Here is a 22,516-nt window from a genome sequence, read left to right as displayed (position 1 = left end):
TTTCAGCCTATGTCAGCAGGGATTGGCTCCTGGCCCATGTGACCCTGATGTGAAGGATAAAGCCGTAAAAAAAGAGAATGAATAAGAAAAAGATTTACACTGAGTAACTTGGTTACCACCTCAAAATAGTAATAGTAAGTTATGTGGCACCTACCTTTCAAAACAGAATTAGAAAGTGCTTTACATTACATTATTCTACTAGTTAAAATAAAAACATGGTAATATGAAATGTAACAGCGATCAAATAAAATAAACTACAACTATTTTGATTGGTCACTTAGAGAATGGAGTCTCTTTTTCAATCCCACGCTACACCTGAACCTCTGCCCTTGCACTATGTAACTTCGGTGAGCAGGAAGGTTAAACCGAGCAGTGTTGATGACAGTCACAGAATCTATCTGCCACAATCAGACTCAGCAGGTCATGGGAGTAACGCTGAACTGAGGTCAGCTTCATTGCTACGTGTTTGCCATTTCTGTGATCTGTATGTCCATGAAAAGATTATCACAAAATGATGTGGGTTTTTGAAGTTGTAGAAGAAGCTGGGATGGCTGTGACGAACTGAACAGATCAGAAAAGTGGACCTGCAGCAGTTTTAAGCGTCAGAGAGGAAACAGAGCGAGCTTCAGTGACATGACCTCATTCTTAGTAGGAAACTGCATCAGCCCCACACATCTGTTCTCTATCGTAAACACTTCCTGTAATGAAAATATAAAACTGTATCAAAAAAAAGTTTCTAATTTCTAAAACTCCAAAAAATGTGAGCTCAAATACCTCACATGGACATTCACAAATGTTTTTACTTTATTTTTGTCATGTGTAACACTGATGTGTACATGAACCCATGTGCAATGTGGTAATTATACACAACAGTGTTAAAATATTTAAGCATTTAGGACAAATGAAGAATGGAGAAAGATGTAGATAATCTGCAGCTTCTAGGCCTTACCACATCATCGCAGTCCTTTTCAGACAACGATTTAGTTTTAATGGACACAATTTCATCGTGTTTTTTTATGCATTAAGCAGTTTAATAGCCTGGAAAGACAAGCACTTCAACTCATCTTGGGACCAAACCGAGTTATATTTAGACTTTTACTCACAGACTCAGTCATTAAATCCACTTCTGTTAAAGATAAAAGACTGAGGACCATTTCCAGAGCAAAGTTTCTCACTGCAATTGAAAAAAACAAAAAAAACAACACACATTAGTCCTCTGACACAAGTGTATATTACTCCATTGGTTTAATATCATTACATACAGTATCTGCTGTACATTTAACAGGATGACAGTGCAACTTCTGAAAGGCAGAAAGAAAATAAAGAGGATCAGCTACAACCGAAGCTACCTGATCAAAGAGGATCTGTACCACTATCTGAGTATTGTTAAAGGTAAATTGGCCACATTTTACTATACAATGGCAAGCACGAAGACATAGTGAGTGATTTCTTTTCGTGTGGTCTTGTAAAGGCAGCATGCTCACTGGAAAAACAACATGAAGCCACCATGATACAAAACAGGAGGCATGAGAGTGTCCTTCCATGACAAGGTGGCGCAAATGGACGACAACAAGTCCGTCAGTGAACAGCGTCGTCGTCCGTGTTGTTGGTGGCCATCCTTGCTTTGAGGCGGTTGATTTTGAGAGGCAGAAGGCCGACCATCTCCTTACTCAGCTCCAGCTCTGTCTCCACGGTGGCTGATGCCTCGGGGTGAGCCTCACAATAGTCCACCACGTATCTACGTAACAAGTCAAAAACATGGTCAACACAAATTAACAACATTGCAGCAGGCAGCATTTATTTAGAAAAGAGCACATCCTTATTTAATATGTTTTAGCTGATTTCAACAAGTTACATTCTGGTCCATCAAGTATACTATCTATCTTTGTTTCAAGTCTAAAAGCACACTGACTATCCAGCCTTCTTTTGCTGTTTTTTAAGGTGTTGAATTTCATTAACTACTGGCACCTTTCTTAGTTACTTGGCACCATGTCTGGTTGTGAATGCTGCTGGTTGTGAGTGTTGTTCATGTGATTTATTTTCTTTACCATGCTGCTTTATTGAACCTAAAGGGACTAGCGAAGTTGTTTGCATTTAATACTCTCTTAATACCTATCACTGTAATCCTACAGATTCAATATGCTACGCAGAAGGTTTTTGGACATATATCAGAAAGTAGGAAACATAAATATTTTTCATACTTGTAGTTTTCTACAGAGTTGTTGAGGTTTTCGAGCTGAGCAGAGGGTGAAGAGCTGATCAGTCGGCTGTGTAGTCGCCCCACTCTGAAGCGAGCCACCAGAGCTGGTCGAAGCACCTCCTCCTCCAGGTGCTCCGGAATTTTCCCCTCTGGAGAGCGTAGAGAGTCTAGGAACATCTGGAAGTACCTGAAAAGGAGAGGATTACAGCTCACACACAGAATCACACTGACAGGAACTCCACACACAAAGTAAATATACTCACTTCACAGAGGCAGAGCAGAGGTGGTTGAACTTCTTAATGGTGTGGCTATCGAGTGACTGTGCATCTGCTTGTCTGTTTGCCAGCGTTAGTTTCAGGTCCATCATTTCACTGTACGTCTCTGCCAGCTCAAACATCATCTGTCTACGGATCATTAGGTAGTACTGAGAGTTCAAGTCTGCAGAAAAGAAAGTGTCAGATTTAATTCACTTGTTGTGTTAATTACAGCATAGGTTAACACAGAAAGAGCCTGGTACCTTGGCAGACCGGCTCTAGCATATCGACTCTGCGTTTGTGCATCTTGCAGCGTCGCTCCAGATCCTCTTCAAAGAACGCTAGAGACCTGAAGAGGGTGCTGTGATCCTGCAAGATCTCTATGTGGTCCGTCACATATCCGTCCATCACAAAGTACTCCTTGGCCTCAAGAGAAAATTACAGTTAAAGGTTAACTACAGACAGGAAGCACATCTAAGAGTTAAAAGTGTCAGTAGCAGTTGTCAAAAATATAGTCATAGACAAATAGTGGAAAATGTTTAATATGAAGCCCAGGGAAACATCATCACAAAACATGATGAAAAGAGAAAATGTGTCTCGTGCAACGACCTGTGAGGGGAACAAAGGAATATTCCTGTCTATTAAAGGACCAGTGTGTAACATTTCATGAGGGTTAATTGGCAGACACAGAAAACCGGTGTTTAACTGGTGTAAAATAAGCCTTTTATCTGTACTTGAGGCAATGGCCTCGCTTTACAAGGGTCGCCAAACAAACCAGCCAGATCAAGCATTTCAGCTTTCTTTTTTATCACATATCTATGTTTCTGTGTCATTTATGTGAAAAATGTGGGTCAAATCTGGCATGACTACCATCGTCTTGAAATATGTGCTTTATGGTAAAACTGTGTCACAATGAAGTTGACTTAATGTAGTCACAACTTCTGAGGCTCTGGTTCTGTGGAGGATTCTGCTCGTAACCGTGCTTTTATCACTATGAATTACCTCTTTCAAGGTCACTATTTAAAGGTATAACTGCTAATCTGTAATCTGTGTGTGTGTGTGTGTGTACCTGTGTGACATTATTCTGTCCCACTAGAAACACAGCTCTGGCCTCAGTGAAGTCCAATGGAAACAAACACTGCACCTGGAAAACAAAGCAACCATTTTGAGATAACTTGGGTCTGTATTTATTTACACAAGGGCGCCATCTAGTGGTATGAATATGAATCATATTGCAATGACAATATCTGTCAAAACAACTGCAACATGATGTACAGCACAGCACAGTTCTCACAGCAGCATGAATACACAGTGCACAGACCTTTTCTTCCACACTAGCGATGGAGTCAAATGTGTCCTCAGAGCCAAACAGTAAAGCGTTCTTCCTGCCCTTCTCTTCCTCCTCCTCCTCACGTCTTCTTGCTCTCTTCAGCTCTTCTTGACGATCAGTATCAAGCTCCCCGATGTTGTCCTAGTTAAAAACACAGGTTCACACACATTTTAGGACAAAACACACAACAATTATGTACTTCCGAGCTCGGGTGCAGATATATACATATGATCTCAATGGATGCACATGTACAACAAGGCAAACAGTGGCTATCGTTGTTCATAAGACTGGAGTGCAAGTCACATGACAAGTCATGAGTCAAATGATAAAAACAAAGCACCGCAGGCACACACAACTTCTGTCATGCAGTACCTCGAGTACTTTCTTTGCATCCTGCAGGAGGTTGAGACAGTATTTGATCCAGCATCTTGCGATCTCCGCTCTCTGCTGTCTGAGCTTTTCCCTACGCTCACTCTCTGTCTCACCTGTGTCAGACAAAAGACATTGAGGCAAGCCAGGAGAGAGTGGGAGGAAACATCACTACATTTATACAGTGGCAAGAAAATTGCATGTTTAACTTTGCCTTAAAACCTGGTCAGATTATAGACAACTAATGTATCAATAGAGAAATAATTGGATTTATTCTGATAGATACTTTTGTAAAAGATGTGGTTTGCAGCTCTGTTTAATCGATTTGGACGGACACTTACTTTCCTGTGCTGCGGCCTCAGAAGGAACGTCTCCTGCCAAACCGGATATGACGGAAGCTGCTGACAGGCAATGTCTGCCCAACATGAATTGGCCCTTTTAAAAAAAGGACACACCTCACTGAATATGATTGCCACAACCACAGCTGATTCAAGTCTGTGACACTGAACCACAAGAAAACTGATTGGTTTTCCAACTTTCAGTAAAACTATGTATCATCTTTGAGGTTTTCATTGTTTTTAGTGTATATAAATTCAATCTTAGGCCTACCTTAGTGATATAATACTGTGATAGTGTAGCGGCATTCAGCGCCCACTCCATCGGACTGAACTGATTCAACTGTAACTGTCTCTGCAGTGTACTGTGACAATAGGTGGCGGCACGTTCGTTTTGACCTTCAAGTTGAAATAAAAAAGTAATTATCAGAAACTAAAGCATTATTTCAATATAACTAATTTTATTGGATTAAAAAAAAGATATATTCAATGTTTAAAAAGTTGTATCAGCTTTATAATATTAGGTGCATTTTACATTACATTGACTGCAAAAATGACTTAATATACCAGATCAGACTTACCAAGGTTTTTGTAGATTTGAGCAAGGTAGTACATGGTATGTGTGTAAGCCAACTCAAACCTGACAAGTACAAAAGAAAAGATGGAAGGAAGTGAGAGAGGGAAGGGGGGGGGGGGGGAGATTAGTATGTGTGGAAGCAAAACATAGTGACAAGAACATTATTAGAATCAGGTAGAAGATCTGTATACATATGAAACATGTAGGCATGTGAGAGGTTACCTTTTGTTCCTTTCCTGATGTGTCAGCAGGTTCTCCTCAGTAGTAAAGTATTCTGTCATATCAGTGGGAGGAGTCCCATCCTGGAAAAAACAAAAAACAAACACGTCAGTTTAAGATGAAGATAAAGAGCATGTGGTCAGTCCACATCTCAGATGCAGCCATGTTGGCTCCTCAGTCCTTGATTGTTGTTGGCCTGTGGTCACTGTCAATTTGTCTTCTGAACACCAGTGTTAGGGTGGAAAACTTTCACTACAAACACTTAATACAACGGACATGCTGGCTTGCTTTCATCTTTGGTAATTGAATGTACAATCGGTCAGGAAATCAACTTTACCTCCTTCATGTAACGTTGGTATATGGCTTCTGCTGTTTCTAGGAAACCCTGAGCTGTCTCTGTCTCGTCCCGGGACGCCCACAAGATGCCCAGCTGGTTCTGATAACACACACACAGTCATTACAAGTGATCAATATCACCTGATCTCCAACCACAGATCTGGATTTGGAAAGTGGCATATGCTTTTATTTTCATTCTTTATTTTTACAGTTTGCAAACATACATAGAATATGCTTTATCGTGACTCTTGGAGACATTAATATTACATTATGGGCCACTTCATTAAGAATACAGGTTCAACTGCTTTAACGTAATTATCACCTGTCACCAGATCTCAATGGAACATCACTTGATGTGGTGGAATAGAAAGGTTCTCATCACTGTATCAAGTCAATGTTGACCAAACTCTCTGGGGAAGTTTTCCAGAATCTTGCTGAATCCATACCACTAAAACATGAGGCAGTTCTGGTGAAAAAAATGGATAGCAAGGTGTACCCATCCATGGGTGTACCTAATAAAGTGGCCATTACATGTAAATAGTCAGTTACTGGAAGAGATGGATACTCACTACTGTAAAATCAATCTGATCAACAGCTTACCATGAAAATAGCTACAGCTGTTGGTAAACATAACCACTATTAATGTTTTTAAAAGCATTATGGTTATTTAACCCTGGTGAACGTTACCCTGACATGGATAAACAGCGACACATTCTCGGAGGAGACGCTGCATCTCTCCAGCAGCTTCATGCAGTTCATCAGATGTTCCTGTCCGGCAGACAGCTCCTCCGTGTCGACATGGTTGACGCCCAAATAGTACTCCACTGCCCCGAGTTTAGCGGCCCGCAGCCCGGCCGCAGAGTCACCGCTGACGTCCTGACCGCACTCGTCCTCTCTCTGCCCGTCCACCGGCTCCACTGGCGGCCGCTGGTCTGTGCTCTCCTCCCTGCTCTCCTCATCACCTTCGCCGGCATTAAAACACTTGAGCGAGGAGTATATCTCCCTAAGGAGCTCCCTGGCCTTGTATTTGGAGCGGAACGGCTCGTTTTCTGGGTCATTTCGTGACTCTACCTCGGTGAGGTTTTGGGCGTTGGTGAATTTGTCGCAGATAGCTCTCCACTCATCACTGTTGATCGACGCCATGTTGGTCTTGTCTTCTTTTTCGTGCAGCTGTAACGGGGTCGTTCTAATTGCACTACTGCCACCTGCTGGAGTTAATCAGCCATTGCAGCAAAAAAAATGTCATCCACAACACAAACGGCCTTCTAAAAATTTTATGCAGCGTATTAGTTACAGATTTACTCAACATCGATGAATCACATCAATCAACATATAATTTACAAACTGCATGAAATGTGTTTTATGAGGGGAAAAAAAGGAAGCCTGGGGCCCGACCCGACCCGCCTTATTTGCAGAATTTTTCGGACCATACCCGGCCTGAACCCGCGGGCCCGGTCGGGTTTGTCGGGCCACCCGACCAGTTGGGAACTCTAATCTGGCTGTGGTTCTGGAGAGGCTTAAAGGCCGCCGTTTGAGCCCCTGGATGGGATAGACTTGAAACACGTGTCTCTCAAGGCAGTGTTGTTACTGGCTCTGACTTGAGTTAGAGACATTCATGCAATTTCAGTGCATCCGTCATGCGCTCAGCTCTTCCCGGGCTTTGTGAGGATGGTCTTGAAGCCAAACCCGGCCTTTTGTGCCTAAGATGGTGGGTTTGTGTTCTCCTATTGACCTTATGGTGCTGTGTCCTGTCCCCACTTACATGTATAGGACAAGGGGTTTCAGGTGGAGCGATCAGCTGTTCGTCTCCTGGGCTAATCTTCATAAGGGGAGACCTGTCACAAAGCAGCGCCTGTCCCACTAGGTGGTGGAGGCGATTGCTTTGGCATATTCGAGTCAGTTTGGAGCCACCTGTGGGCCTGCTAGCGCACTCGACTCGGGGCTTGGCCGCATCTGAGGGCTGCAGCAGGGGCGTGCATCCCATTGTGAGACAGCTCACTCGTTTTACTCAGAGAACCGGGGTTATGTTAATAACCTAAGGTTTTGAAACCACCAGTGTCCTATCCATCAAGTAGTTTGTTTGATGGATAGAACGCATCAGGTGAAGCAGCGAAAACATCCATAGATCACTATTTCTACAACACCAGTTGACCTGCTTTATGTTAATAAAAAGGCAGTACAATGTCACTTTGTGCAACATGGAACCAATAGCAAATGATCTCAACCCTCCCAATTAATAATCGACAAGTATACTTGCTGTTTAATGTCGTGCAAAATGCATTATTAACATAAATTCAAGCTTTTCCACAATTTCCACATAACATCTTAAAGTGTGTGTTTATATGAAACTTAAAACAAAAAACATTCATGTCAAGTTAGTTTGATATTTGTGTTCTTAAAAGTTGCTATATGTTTAGTTTTTGTTCATTTAGGTGTATGGCAACCTGTCGAATGTAAACGCAGAGCAGCGTCCTCTTTAAACCATCGCTATGGTCATGAAAAACCACTCATCCAATCGCTTGACTGTGTTCAAGTTGGTTATTGCCAGTTTATTATAACAAACCCAGAGAATCAAATTGTCAAACAGGAAAGGAATAATGTTAAGTTTAACAGTGACAATAAATTAATGTGAAAGGCATCATTAACAACACACAGTGTGTTTAGTCAGCATGGACAGAAGTAGCTCATCTCTCGCAGTCCTGTAGGATTATAACCTCGGCCGATCCAGTCAAATTACACAAGATTTACACAGTACACACATCTTTGCCACATTAAACAAAATCCATAGTAATTCATTAGGATTTAAAAATTTGGTTGAAAAATCCTGGTTCCTCATACACGGTTTTCGATATATATGTTGCTCCAGGGAACAACAAACATAAAGCTTTGTGTGGGGTCAGTGTTTCAGTAAAGGTTAATGAATAAAAGTCAATATTGTAAGCCTGGGTACAGTTATAAAGATGTTAATACTCAGTTTATTCAAAATGCAAATCATGTAGTAATTGTGAGGCTGGTTAGCTCCAAGTACTTTCACCTACATCATTTTTTTGTGCGTCTTGTTGAATGTTACATTCATTAAAATAAATCACAGCAGTTGACCTTAAATCACTGAAGCAAGCATCTGCTTTAAGTCTGTCTGTACAATAAAACATGACTAAAATTTCACGAGGATAATTCATTATGGTGATATTTGGGCATAAGTGCCAGGGTTTCAATGATTAAATAAAACGTTGATAGTTTAGTTGGCTTTTTTCAACAGCATGGTGCCACTTTGCAGTGCATATGTTCTCCATCATCTGCTCGCTGTCACTGAGATGCCATCTTCTTCTCCATGCTGAAATAATACAGAAACGGTCAGAATGCACACATGTCTGTCTTATCTTGAGCTCAAATTAAATATAAAATTATTTGCAGCCTGGGCCCCATTTTTCAAAACTGTAACTTCATGTTCTTCATGTTTCACTTTTCATACAGAACTGAGAACAAAGTTTTTCCTTAACTAAACATTTTGTCAGAATTTATAAGAAACAGATTGAACCTTTAACAGCTTTAAAATCACATTGATGGGTCAGTGACTTGCAATGCATAGAACTGAGCCTCTTTCATTTCCATTGCCTATCAACCTCTGTCATTCCACAATGTAATAATAATAATAATAATAATAATAATAATATCACCTTTATTTGTAAAGCACTTTTCAAAACAATGTGATTTCCATACAATACAGCAAAAATAGAAGCAGGAAAAACATAAAACTGTTAAACTCAAAGAAATAAAAATAGTAGAACAGAAGAATGAAGACAAGAGGGAGTTCTACAACTTGCTGTTTGGGAAAAACTAAAATATCCCCCACTTGATGATCTCAGGTTAAGTTTTGAATCGTAAGGAACCAAAATACCTTTTATACAAGTATGATCCTTGCCTACTACAGCCTTTGAAGTTATTAATAAAATTTTAAAGTCACAGATAATGAATGTTGGTAAATGGGTAAGAACACTGTGAGAAATGTATAACTAAATGATTAAATCAGTGAATCAAACTACAAGAATCAGGGCCTTTGAACTGTCAAGGGCAGCATTGCACCTCTCTGTACCGCCGTGTTGCTTAAAACAAAGTGCGTATTTGGATATTTTACCCCAAATAACAGAGGAAATATAAGACAAAAAGACAGTGTGTTGTGGCACAAAGTGTCACACCCAAATTAAAAGGAATAGTCACATGTGTAATGATTCTTTAAATTAATCTTGAGAGGATAGCTGATGCTTTTAACAATATGAGTAAGACAGACTCCCTAACCAACACAAAGAGATTATCCTATAAGAATGTAGCCCACGACATGGGTGAGAAAAGTGGTTCATTATACTGTACACCCCCCTGTTTACAGTGATACCAAGATAACAGACAAGAGAATGTGACTTACTTATATTTGAGGAGACGACTTCCCTGTATTAGCTGTGCAGACTCATTGGTCAAATGACAGGCAAAAAGTAACCAGTTGCGTGGCTGCACCTTGTAGGCAAACCTCATGAAGAGCAGTGAATAGCAGCACAGTGCTGAGAGGGAGAAAGGAAAAATGTAACCCACCATTAATTCTGAACACTTTTTCAAACATGCAAAATGAACAGTTTATCTTAATTTCCCACAAAAAAGATACAATAATAGAGAAAATGTTCCAGCTGATAATTTGTCACTGGGAACCTCCTCTGTTACTGAATTTGTATTCCCTCAAGATCTGCTGTCAGGCATTACCTGACAGCAGCAGGTAATACTTGTAATAACTACAGCTTTTGTTAACATTAAACACGCTCTAAGTTGCATCGGACAAAACCACAACCCTAACAAGATGAACTAGATAAGAACGTGTGTAATTGTGTGCAGATTATTTGTGTTTCTATGGATGAGTCAGTTTGTCTTACCAAAGGTCATCCTGCCACTGATAATGTCTGGGCTCTTCTTCATATCTGCGATGGCAGCCACGGGGAGACCCCAGTTTGCTACAGGACCCCAGAAATGCTGAATATACACACAATGTAGAATGTTATACTACTGGACATTCATTTCATATAAAACCAGTATAGACAAACTAAACATGTATATAATAATGAATCCCAATGTGAAAAGCATCACAGTAAAGGGTTGAAAGTGACAAGTAAACCAACATGAACTCAGGTTAATAAGTATGGATGGATTACAACAAAGTCTGAAGTTTGAAGCATCACAGCTGAGATATGAAAAGGACATGTAACCCGACGTAAACTCAATTTGATAGCTATGGATACATATTATAATTAACCACAACACAAGAATGAAGGTAGACAGATAAGAGTATAACAACAGGCAGCAATACACAAACACAAACTGACAAGCGTGTGAAGAGGCACAAACAATGTGTGCTTACCGTGCTGATGGTTTTGTTTTTTCAGGGCCCCAGAAAGTAGAAAAAAGAAAAAAAGTATTGATGAATTGCATTGCTATTAACAAGAACACACAAGACAATATTGTCACTTTAAATAGGTCACATGACTGTTTCAGGAAATCCAAAATCATAAGAGAACTACTACAGTTTGGTGCTGTTCAGTTGCTCTGTTGCTTAAGTTGGTTATGATGAATAAAGCAACAAGTAGTCTCTACTATATAAATATTAATAAACAAATATTTCTTTTAATGATGGCAATCCAGGTAGTAAAGGATGTTTTGGTTTAGAGCAGCAGGGGATGTTTAAGATGTTTTCAATAACACCAGACTGTTGAAAAGGACATGATTCTTTTCTACTTTTCAGTGTACTGCACAAGACTCAAATACAACATTCAGCAATCATGAAAATACCTTTTCTAGGGTTGTATTGAAGTGTGTGTTAATATTTACCCAGTCAACTCTGTGCAAAACACATGCAGGGATACTGTATCCCTGCATGTGTTGTGTTTTTTAGCTTCTCATATGTTCAGCTGTGGGTTACTGTGTGTACAAGAACCAGAGGGTGGTTTGTACTTGCAACAACAACAAACAATTACGGTCAGCTATTTTTTACTTTAGTTCGAGAGCTGCAACGATTATTATGCAATAACAACATTAATCAGCAACTATTTTGTTAATCAATTATTTTGAGTTTGAGTTTTTTCAAAAAAAATCTTGGTTTGTAGGCAAAACAAGACATTTGAGAACGTTTAGAACAATAATCTAAATGTTCAACATTTTATGGACCAAATAATCGATTATGAAAACAATCGTTAGTTGCAGCTTTAATTTATTTTACCTCAATCAAAGCAACATTGATTGAGGAATTTCAGTTAACTCGTTGCTCAAAGTCTGCTCAGTGTTTGCGTTAATTACTGGTGATATGAGTTTGTTTCTATTAGTACAGTGCAAAGGAAGGGGCACTACGATTGACATGTAAATGTGAACGTAAACTCGTTTCCGTTCTCACTGAGCTTCATGAACTGGAGTGACAGGTTCTACAGAAGAAAAATAAACATGACAGTCCTTTCAAGCTTAAAGAAAAAATATATAAAATCCCAAATATATCAAACTACACGTACAAATTAAATGCGTGGATGTTTTAGCTCTATAATTCAGCTGGCTGCTGAACATTATTCAAAATAAACTGTCATTTCCCGAACAAGAATATTAACACTTAGTTGGCTAATGAACATTAGCATGCGCGGCATTCGGTGATAATATAGTACATGAATTTGGCAGAGCTTTCAACAAACCTCGTCAAATAATCCCGGAATTCTTTGCTCTTGAGGTGGTCGAGAGCTTTCCGAGCAAGAACCCCAGCCATTTCCGACGCTGTGTGTCTGTTTTAGCCGAAAGAAGTAATTACTGGCGCGGTGAAGGGCGACTGAAGACTCGGCTCACAGAGGACGACGACTACGGTCAAATTACCACCCACCACAACACAGACGCTTTACGACACTGTCGCGACGAAACGGCTCAGACGGCAGCATAGATCTTAAAGAGATAGACAGTTGTTCTTTAAAGCAAACTGTGTCAAAAGGGGGGTGGACTTATTTGATGTGAAATGATTAAAGGATAAGCGAAATTATCTATCTACACACACACAGCAAAACACTGTGTTTCGGCTTTAGTGTATAACTCATAGAGTTTTATATTGTTGACATATATACGTTTACTGTATGGTATTCTCAGTGGTGTCGGTCTATCGCTTTTATTTCTATGTCTCCTTTGAGAACACACGTCCGCGCGCCTTGCTGCGCGTTCCTTTCCACCCGCGTGCCCGAGGGTTAGCCTGCGTGTCTACTCTGAAGGATTCCATCAAGAGAGAGAATGCCGTCAAAAATCATCTTTGACACCGAAGATCAAGTTATGGAGGAGAATGTGGACACTGTTATCGAGGCTAAAACCCTTAAGGTGAGTGCACTGGTTCGTTTCCCCCCGGAAAGCACTGAAAAGTACCAGTGAAGCTCGTGAGTCGTGCTCCGACATGTTTGATAACATGTGGCTTTAACTTGCTAACCTGATACCTAGGCTAATAAACCAGCTAACTGTCAGCAAACCAGTGTATATGGGTTCGTGTGGTCATTCAACAGTAAGACAGTGTTGACGTCAAGAAAATGACTGATAAAGATGTTAACTTTATTAACGATATGATTATGTTATTACAGCTATTGTAATGTTAGCACACGTTGACTCGAGTTTGGCTAGCTGTGGGTCACGTGGCTTATACACGTGTGGCGGAGTAGATCTGAACACAACATGGATGAGCGAGCTGACTGTATGTACAGCTACGTGTATGTATCTGCGCTGCTGTGGGCGCGACTTGATGACGTGCTTTACAGCTGTACTCATCAGCTGTGTCAACCATCACAATAGCCAAAGTTCTTCTTTACTCTTGTTGATGTTAGCTATTTCTATTGTATAACGTTATTCCTCCCACATTGGGATTGGGTTGAATGATTTTGTTAAATTCTAACGTGTTTGACATTAAAACAAACTGCCTTCAAAGAGACTGCACCTTTATGTCGCTATACTACTTTATTTAACTATGACTTTAAATTATATTATATTTTGATTCTGATTTTTGAGATTAGGGCTCTAACCAAAGTGTAATTAACTTAGTTTTTGTGTCCATACAGTGTCAGGAATTGTGAAAAAAAGATAGGTATTTCTCACACTTTAAAAATACAGCCTTGTCATATGTCAAAAGGTTGATGTGTAAACAATGTATTGTTTTCATTGGTGATTCATTCATTGGTTTGAGGTTTTTATTCTTCAATAATCTGTTACTATCAGATTTATCATCTGATTTATCATCTGATCTGAATGTATCCTTCCTTATGACACTTAAATGCAGTATAGTAATTAAACAGATACACTTTTTTAGCGAGGTTAAAAAATAATACATATTAGGTATGTGTGTGTGATAAACCGATTTAAATAGAAAACATAACTCATGTATCTGGTTGTACTAAAGCCTATTTGCCTTTTTAAAAGATCAAGAACAAAGAGGGCAAGAAGTTGAAGAAGATGCAGTTGGAGGTCCAGGCAGAGCAGGAGGAACCAGACTGTGAACCTCCAGCACCGAAGAAGAAAAAGAAAAAAGACAAGCTGGCAGCGGAACAAGTGAACGACCACACAGATGAGGCCACAGACTTGAATGGAAACTGTAATGGTATTGAAACACCAAAGAAGAAGAAGACTAAGAAGAACAGTGAGGGAGACACAGAGGTCAGTATTTAATCCAAACATGCAGTCAAATGGTGTTAAATGGTTAGTTAATTAATTTTGCTCCTATAAATACTAATGTCTATTTCTCTCTGTCCCCACTGTTTTTTGGGGTTTAGATGAAAAAGAAACAAAAGCAAGCAACTATAGAGGCAGAAACCAATGGACATTCCAAGCCAAACACCCCTGTACAGACACCCAGCCAGACACCAGCACAGTCCAGTGAAGAGTCTGCTAGTGACGGCGAGAAAGAAACGGTACAGCTCATGATTGTGTGAAAGTTTATTGTGTGTAGAGAAAATGTAACTGGCATGGAGCAGAGATTTCTCAATTGGTTTCTCAATTTTGAAGATTTTTCCTTAACTTTTCAGTGTTATTCAATGAGAAGGAGATGAAAGTCTGTGCTTGTTTTTGCTTGACTCTCTTTAGACACAGTTGTTGGTGAAGTACTCGGTCATATAAAAACTGTTTTTATGTGTTTAGGCGGAGACTCCAGAGCAGAAGGAAGGGGCCTTCTCCAACTTCAGGATCTCTCAGGTCACCATTGATAAACTTAAAGGTAAACATTTACATCATAATAATTAATCAATTTTCATCACTCTGACTAGACTTCCAGTTTAATCAAGAAGTTAGCCTATTTTATTTTCATAATGGATATTTGTATTTGAAATGTCTGTGATTGACTAAGATTGAACTCCCGTTGATGCACTTGTTTTAAATAAAAGCATAACCACCAGGTGCCTGTCTTTCTTTCCCCCTCCTCCCTCTCTCTGACTGTCTCAGCTCGGGGAGTCTCTTACCTGTTTGACATTCAGGTGAAGTGTTTTGATCATGTATATGATGGAGAAGATGTGATTGCCCAAGCTCGAACAGGAACAGGGAAGACTTTCTCATTTGCCATTCCCTTGGTGGAGAAGCTCCAGGGTTCATTGGAGCCCGTCGTCAGAGGGAGAGCTCCCAAGGTACACGCACGCTTGTATGTTTGTGCAGAATTTGTAGTAAGGACACTCAGACATAATGCATTCCCTAGCCCCTTACCCTAACCTTAACCATCACACCTAAGTGCCTAATCCTAATGCTAAAACTGTGTCTGTGACAGAATGGGAGAACCAGCCAAAATGTCTTCACTCCCTTAGGTTTATTAGTTTTTGGTCCTCACAAAGATACTTGTACAAGAACACATACAAGTTTAGTGACTTGGCAGCAGTATTAATGGCGCCAAAAATCAACCTGTCCAATGACTTGGTCCACCTCAACTCTTCGACTGATCATTTTGTCTCTCTGTAGGTCCTTGTGTTGACTCCAACCAGAGAGTTGGCAATCCAGGTTGCTAGGGACTTCAAAGATGTCTCAAAGAAACTATCCATCACCTGTTTCTATGGAGGCACCTCATACAACCCACAGCGTAAGTCTGTGCAAAACACCATGGAAATAAGTTAACAGTCTTTTATTTTTACAAGACTACCTTTTAGGTATTACAGTGCATGAAAATGACATTTTCTGTCATTTCTAAATTATTTGTTTGCAGTTTGCTTTTTTGTTTTTAAACAGCATATACAGTACTCTTGATACTAATAATGTCTCTCTCCACTCATGTCCTGTCTAGTCGATGCTATTCGTAATGGCATTGATATTTTGGTTGGAACCCCTGGTCGCATCAAAGACCACACCCAGAACAATAAACTTGACCTGACCAAAGTCAAACACGTTGTTCTGGATGAAGTGGACCAAATGTTGGACATGGGATTTGCCGAACAGGTTGAAGAAATATTGGCCTTATCGTACAAGAAAGGTAAACTCAACGTGTGTGTGTGTGTGTTAGTATGTGAAATGAAAGGTTTACCGTGGTTATTGTTGATTCTCTAGTTATGTGGCACAGGCTTTTTTTTGCCTTTAATGGGATTTGGAACATTGGATAATTGGAGAGGAAGTATGATCATGCTCTGGAATTCAGGAATATGCTTGTTGAACTGATTTGGGTGATGGATGTGAAAGTTCGAAAAGTCAAGATTCTGTGTTTTTGTGCGTGATCCTGTTTCAGACGCTGAAACAAATCCCCAGACCCTGCTGTTCTCAGCCACCTGCCCTCCCTGGGTCTACGATGTGGGCAGGAAATACATGAGACCGGGATGCAAACACATCGACCTGATTGGCAAGAAAACACAGAAAGCTGCAACGACTGTGGAAGTAAGTGTTTGTGTCTCATGTGTATATGTGAGAGCCGATTGGTGTAATTTTATTTTGTAGTTTCAGCATTTTTAGTTGCTAAATGTGAATGATCAGAAAGCTCATTGTGTTCGGCATGAACGCACTAACATTTTTTCAAACTTGCCTGCAAGCTGGGACAATTTAAGTGATTGAGACTGAGTGAACGAATGAATGAAAATTAATTCACATATCTCTTTATCAGGAAAGCACAAGTTAAATTGTAATAAAACTATATTTATCATCTTTAACACCAGTGGAATTATGATTAAGTCAAAGTCAATGTCTGCCAGCAGAATTAATTAACATATCTCTCCTCGTTTATCTCTTTCTTTCCCTCTCTCCCTCCCCCCTTCTGTGTTGTGTCTCTCTGTCTATCTTTTTGTCTCGTCTGTCTGTCCTTTATTCCGCAGCATCTGGCCATAGCCTGCCACTGGTCACAGCGCATAGCCGTGTTGGGCGACGTGATCCAGGTTTACAGCGGCAGCCACGGCAGAACCATTGTGTTCTGTGAGACAAAGAAAGAAGCCAACGAGCTGGCCTTGAATGCATCGATCAAACAGGTACACACAAACGCATGCTGAACAGTTTGTCAATAGCCGTTTATATAGTAGGCAATACATTACTCCTTTAACTGATCATCTAACATTCAGCTATTTTATCTTATATCAACATAAAAATGTAACGTGTCCAATAAACCTGTCTAGTGTTTGCTGTATTACTGACACGTGTGAGTGTTTTGGAATAAGCATTAAAATAGTGTCTACATAAAACTTACTATTACTATGTTTATTTTTGTTGCACCATCACTGCATTCACAAGTGCCACTAGCTCAGAGGGTTACATTTACACATGCAAATAAAACATTTTAAACACAGATGGCGCACATTAATTAGTGATGCTGTTCATTCTCAACTGTTCTATTTTTATACCTCGTCCGTGTGTGTGTGTGTGTGTGTGTGTGTGTGTGTGTGTGTGTGTGTGTGTGTGTGTGTGTGTGTGTGTGTGTGTGTGTGTGTGTGTGTGTGTGTGTGTGTGTGTGTGTGTGTAGCTCAGGACAGATGTTTTGGGTTTCTTTTTTCTAATTTTGTTGCAGACTTTTGTCAATTGGCTGTGAGTGATAGAAATGAATAGCAGTGGTTACACAAAAGATAGAAAATCCTCTTCATTACCTTATTACATTTATTCATCTTCTTTGTTTGTGTGTTTTCAGAGTGCACAGTCCCTCCATGGCGATATTCCTCAGAAACAGAGAGAAACAACACTGAAGGGCTTCAGGAACGGGTCTTTTGAGGTTCTGGTTGCCACCAACGTTGCAGCCCGTGGATTGGACATTCCTGAAGTGGATCTCGTCGTCCAGTGCTCTCCACCCAAGGTGTGACACGTTGTCAGTCATAAATCAAAATTATATGACTTGCATGATGCTTGAATATCTTATGATATTCAGGCACAGATTCCCCATACATCGCTTTCATGCTTCTGTATTGCATAAAGTCATAAAAGCTTGTTTTCTGAACATTTTCCTCCTGTTGTTGCTAGGATGTGGAGTCATACATCCATCGTTCAGGTCGTACAGGTCGAGCTGGCAGGACTGGAGTCTGCATCTGTTTCTACCAGAGGAAAGAAGAGGATCAGCTGCGCTATGTAGAGAACAAAGCGGTATGTGTCCTCTTTAAATTAAGTAAAAAGAGAAGTAGTGAGGAAAACACAAATGGTTTAGTAGTAAGAGCAGGTAGGCGACATTACTGTGTAAATCTCTTTTTGGGAACACATTTAGAAAATTAGGGAAATGTATACCTTATAGCTTTAAAATAACAATTTCTTTCAGAAAAAAAAATGCTTATAAAGACATTTTTAATGCCAATTTGTGAAAAGCTAACATTTTTATTTTGTGCTCATCCAGGGTATCACATTCAGACGAGTTGGTGTTCCCACGGCCAATGACATCATCAAGTCATCAAGCAAAGACGCCGTCAAGTGGGTTATTCTGGAAAGTGAGAGGACTCGAAGCAGTGGGTCCACAGTGATTCTGCTCATTGTGAACTGTTGAGTGGCTGTTGAGATGATCTGTCTTTCTTGTGTCCAGGTTTCTGGACTCTATTCCCGCCACAGCTATTGAATACTTCAGAGCATCAGCTGAGAAGCTGATTGCAGAGAGGGGAGCAGTCGACGCATTAGCTGCAGCGCTGGCACATATTTCTGGAGCCACAAGTCTTGAGCAGAGGTCACTGCTGAACTCTGATGCTGTAAGTTATACTTGCACATATTTAACTAATTTTTCCATTGAAGTTTACAGGGACATTACAAGGCAACTTGAGCGACATGTAAAACATCATTAGCAACAACAAGGCTTCACAACGTGGACATATAGGAGCATACAGTATTATATGTACTGTGTCATATACTTGATGAGCACAATTCTGGACACACTACTGCTGTATGATACCAACCACTGCTCACCCTCACACACGGTTTGTTTTTTATGAAAGACCGCTTTCTGTCCGCCCATGTAGAGCTGCATGCAGTGGTAATCACAGCGCTGCAGTTGTGCTCCCCTGCTGCCCAAGGGGTTATGACAAACAAACAGCGGGATTGTCCGGAAAGCACAGCCAACCCCTAGATACACAGGATCCCACCTGACGTGTATTCCTGTTATGAACTTGTCATTTGTTGTTTGAGCTTTATTAAGGTGATTTATAACCAGAATTCCTTGTCACTTATTAAATGTCTGTTTCTGTTTCCAGGGTTACACGACGATACAGATGGTGTGCTCTCAGGAGATGCATAACATGGGCTACGCTTGGAAAACGGTCAAAGAGCAACTTGGTGAAGAGTATGATAACCTCATCCAAAGAATGACCTTCCTCAAGGGCAAAATGGTATGAACACATACACACACACACACACAGCCATGGATATAGGTTGTGTGCTGCTGAATTGTATATACTGCAATAGTTAAGTATTTTTGCACAGCTGATGTATGAAAAAGATTAATTTAGTCTATTATGGCTGTCACCCTTGCCTCCCGATATACATTATTTAATGGTACTCTACAGGTACAACAGGTACTCTATTAGACATGTGACACTAACATACAGTTCACAGATTTGTTTTTCACTTCACCATCTACGGTGTAGAACCTGAATTCTTCCATATGTCACCGCTTTTAAGATGCTTTGGTGTCATGACTGTCTGCTTGTTTGTCAGCTTGTTTGTTTCCATTTCACAGCAAACCAAAATAACTTGCCTCCTCTTGTTTTTCTGATGGGCCAAGTGGGCATTCAAGGGTCTGCACTCTCACCACCCTCAACCAGACCATGGAGTAATTACTTCAGATGTGTGCTTCTAGGCTGTATAATTTGAACATGTTTTTAAGGCTTGAGTTTGCCCCGTCGTGTGCACAGTTCTTGAGAGCAGGGAACGTATGCCACAAAGATTCGGGTTCAAATCATAGCCAGTGAAGGTTGTTAATGGTAATAATAGTGACTTACCAAAAATGAGCCCTCCAGAGTGACGCGATAATTATAGGGGTAGGAAAATGGAAAAATAAATTTGAAAACTAGTGGTAAATTAAAATGATCCTGTGAAATGTCTTTTTCCATCTTACCGTAGTTTATTAACTCGGCCTCTCTAGTCTTACAAAATAATATCATCTTCATTTTAACAGAAAAATATCTCCCGGCAAGAAATGCAACCTTTCTCTGGGGGCAAAGTGTACCTGTTGGGGCTCTTTTTCTGAGAGCACAGCAAGATCAAAGACTGACTCTCCTTTGAGTGGGACAGAAACGCTCACCTTTTCATCCTTATGTTTCTAACAGGGAGTTTGTTTTGATGTCCCAGCTGACAAAGTCAAAGAGATTCAGGTGAGGACAACAGTGAAAATCTGAAAAAGAAAAAAAAAAAAATGTGGTCTGTCTCCTCTGGGATTAAATCAGTGAAAATGAGTAACACAACATAAAGTAAAAGGATTTTGACACTTTCCCCTCCGTTTCCCTCATCTCTATCCGTCAACAGGAGAACTGGACAGATGGCCGCCGCTGGGAACTGACTGTGGCCACAGAACTCCCCGAGCTGGAGGAGAAGCAGTTCAACAACCGCGGTGACAGAGGCTTCGGCGGCGGTGACCGATCAGGAGGGTTCAGAGGCGGAAGGGGGCGTAGTTTTGGTGGGAGCGGTGGCCGCAGCAACGGGTTCCGGAGTGGCGGGGGGCGTGGTGGCGGCGGTGGCCGTGGCGGTGGTGGCCGCGGCTATGGCAACAGAGGAGGACAAAAACGAAGCTTCAGCCAAGCTTTTGATTACTGAAGCATCAACCTGTGGACTGATAAGACTGTGTCACCCTTGTGGGGATGACAGCTGTTTTTATTGGCTGACAGTGATGAGGCGTTATATGTAACTGGTGGAAATCTCTATGATCGCACAGGAAATATTCATAGGTTCAATGCATATGACACGATGTTTCAAATATCTTATCTGAGTTTGGTTTATTTCTAAGATCTGAATTTCCATGGTCTATATATAAACACAGTACCGCTGGAAGCCATTTTGTAATGCCTGATGTGTTTCTTTGATGCAACACGTTAGATAAAACTCATGAAATTTACAGAGAATTCAATATTTTTGGCTAATCCACCTATAGATGAAATCTGGTGGTATATGAAAGTTTGAACATGTTATTCATTGAGTTTTAGACAAAGTGTTGCATCGTTTTTTATCATGGGTGTTTGGGGAACAGTGGCAGCAATCGCACTTAATCTAAGGCGCACCATCATGATTTAAGGCCGACAACAATGGATAACTGAGTGTGTAGCATTTACTTTATTGCAGATGCTGTGGGAGACACTGTCTTCACAGACAACAGTGATCAAAGAGGTTTTAACCTCCGTGCAGCCTCACCCTCAGCTGAAACCTCTCCCCAAATTATTGGATGATTGCTTTGCAATTGCCTCTATTTAATATCTGTGTCTTACCACTTTCATTCATTTGAATGAAATTACTTCTTCATTAAAAGGTCAACTCCGATTGTCTTTGTTTATTTTAAAAGAGTGTGAAACGAACATTTTCACAATCACATTGTTTCTGTATACAGTACATTTAAGTAACACTGCTTTTGTAGAACGTTTCACTGATGGCAGATAAAGACGTAAACGCATGAATGGATCATCAAAGCAATTTATGTCACCTTAAAAAATGTTATGACTAGGTTGGACTGCCGGTCGAGGAATGAGTAAAATTCTTGGGTCTAATTCACTCAAATTTCTTTGGATGTGATGGTTGATAAATGCCCTCCCGCCCACAATATATGTCATTAAATGACATGGAGAGGCCAACAACTAAGATTTCTGAAAGCAGATTTGGAAAATAACCATTTCCAAACGATTTTGTTGGGTCAGGCTTGTAATAGGGAGAACAGAGCATCTTCAATTCCTACTATAAATATGAATCTCTGTCTATGTTTGGTGTGCAGGCAGGAATGAGTGGGACATGGAAATGAAGGGCTGCTGTGTCAAACCATAAAAACTCAATTTAACATCAAACTGACTGTCAGTTGTACCACTATTTTATTTAAACAAAGAGATTATCCACACTTGTTGGAATCGTTTCAGTAATCCCAGCTTTGCGCAGTCAAACGAGAAAATTCTCTTCTTTGTAAAGTGCATTTTTACAGTTTTGACATGTAATTACACTGAACATCCTAAACGCAACATTAAAATAGGCATAACACGTTAACTTACAGTATAAAACAGGACATTTGACAGCGAGATACTCAAGTTCAAATACAGCATTTCCTGGAGGAAACATTCAAGTACTGTACATGCATCTTTTCTAAAGTCTGATTTCATGTACATGCAAGAAAAAAAGACAAAACAAAGAAAAGGTTTTTTAATAAACATGAATCATTTCTTTTCCACCTCATGGGATGTACAGGCTGTATTTAATTGGCCTGTAGACCTGATATATTCAGCCATACTCCAAATAGAATAAATACAATCTTTAAAAGCAAAATTA

At 40.3% G+C, this 22,516-nt stretch overlaps 3 protein-coding genes across 3 annotated transcripts; 1 reads left to right on the top strand and 2 right to left on the bottom strand.

Moving 5' to 3' along the window:
* Window positions 1-1,212: 1,212 nt before the first annotated feature.
* kifbp (kinesin family binding protein) lies at window positions 1,213-6,802 on the bottom strand. The gene is made up of 13 exons (XM_058630372.1): window positions 6,308-6,802; window positions 5,622-5,720; window positions 5,288-5,367; window positions 5,070-5,128; window positions 4,763-4,887; window positions 4,495-4,588; window positions 4,157-4,269; window positions 3,776-3,925; window positions 3,524-3,598; window positions 2,718-2,880; window positions 2,464-2,638; window positions 2,202-2,387; window positions 1,213-1,738 (listed from the first exon to the last, which is right to left on the bottom strand). The coding sequence occupies exons 1-13, from the start codon at window positions 6,761-6,763 to the stop codon at window positions 1,579-1,581; spliced, it is 1,935 nt and encodes a 644-aa protein (XP_058486355.1). The 5' UTR covers window positions 6,764-6,802; the 3' UTR covers window positions 1,213-1,578.
* Window positions 6,803-8,144: 1,342 nt separating this feature from the next.
* Window positions 8,145-12,511, bottom strand: mpc1 (mitochondrial pyruvate carrier 1). Its single transcript, XM_058630382.1, has 4 exons — window positions 12,327-12,511; window positions 10,537-10,633; window positions 10,041-10,173; window positions 8,145-8,954 (listed from the first exon to the last, which is right to left on the bottom strand). The coding sequence occupies exons 1-4, from the start codon at window positions 12,399-12,401 to the stop codon at window positions 8,927-8,929; spliced, it is 333 nt and encodes a 110-aa protein (XP_058486365.1). The 5' UTR covers window positions 12,402-12,511; the 3' UTR covers window positions 8,145-8,926.
* A 313-nt stretch (window positions 12,512-12,824) lies between these two features.
* On the top strand, window positions 12,825-21,529 carry ddx21 (DEAD (Asp-Glu-Ala-Asp) box helicase 21). The gene is made up of 16 exons (XM_058630371.1): window positions 12,825-12,991; window positions 14,075-14,308; window positions 14,425-14,562; window positions 14,789-14,864; window positions 15,089-15,267; window positions 15,593-15,710; window positions 15,912-16,097; window positions 16,347-16,492; window positions 16,924-17,073; window positions 17,724-17,885; window positions 18,050-18,169; window positions 18,414-18,487; window positions 18,597-18,756; window positions 19,255-19,389; window positions 20,329-20,373; window positions 20,525-21,529. Exons 1-16 carry the CDS (start codon window positions 12,908-12,910, stop codon window positions 20,810-20,812), a joined length of 2,295 nt encoding a protein of 764 aa, XP_058486354.1. The 5' UTR covers window positions 12,825-12,907; the 3' UTR covers window positions 20,813-21,529.
* The last annotated feature ends 987 nt before the right edge of the window (window positions 21,530-22,516 follow it).

The sequence above is a fragment of the Solea solea genome, chromosome 5, assembly GCF_958295425.1.
Source record: "Solea solea chromosome 5, fSolSol10.1, whole genome shotgun sequence".
Classification (NCBI taxonomy): domain Eukaryota; kingdom Metazoa; phylum Chordata; class Actinopteri; order Pleuronectiformes; family Soleidae; genus Solea; species Solea solea.
Note: the sequence above shows the minus strand (reverse complement) of the source record. Positions and strands in the feature narration are given on the sequence as shown.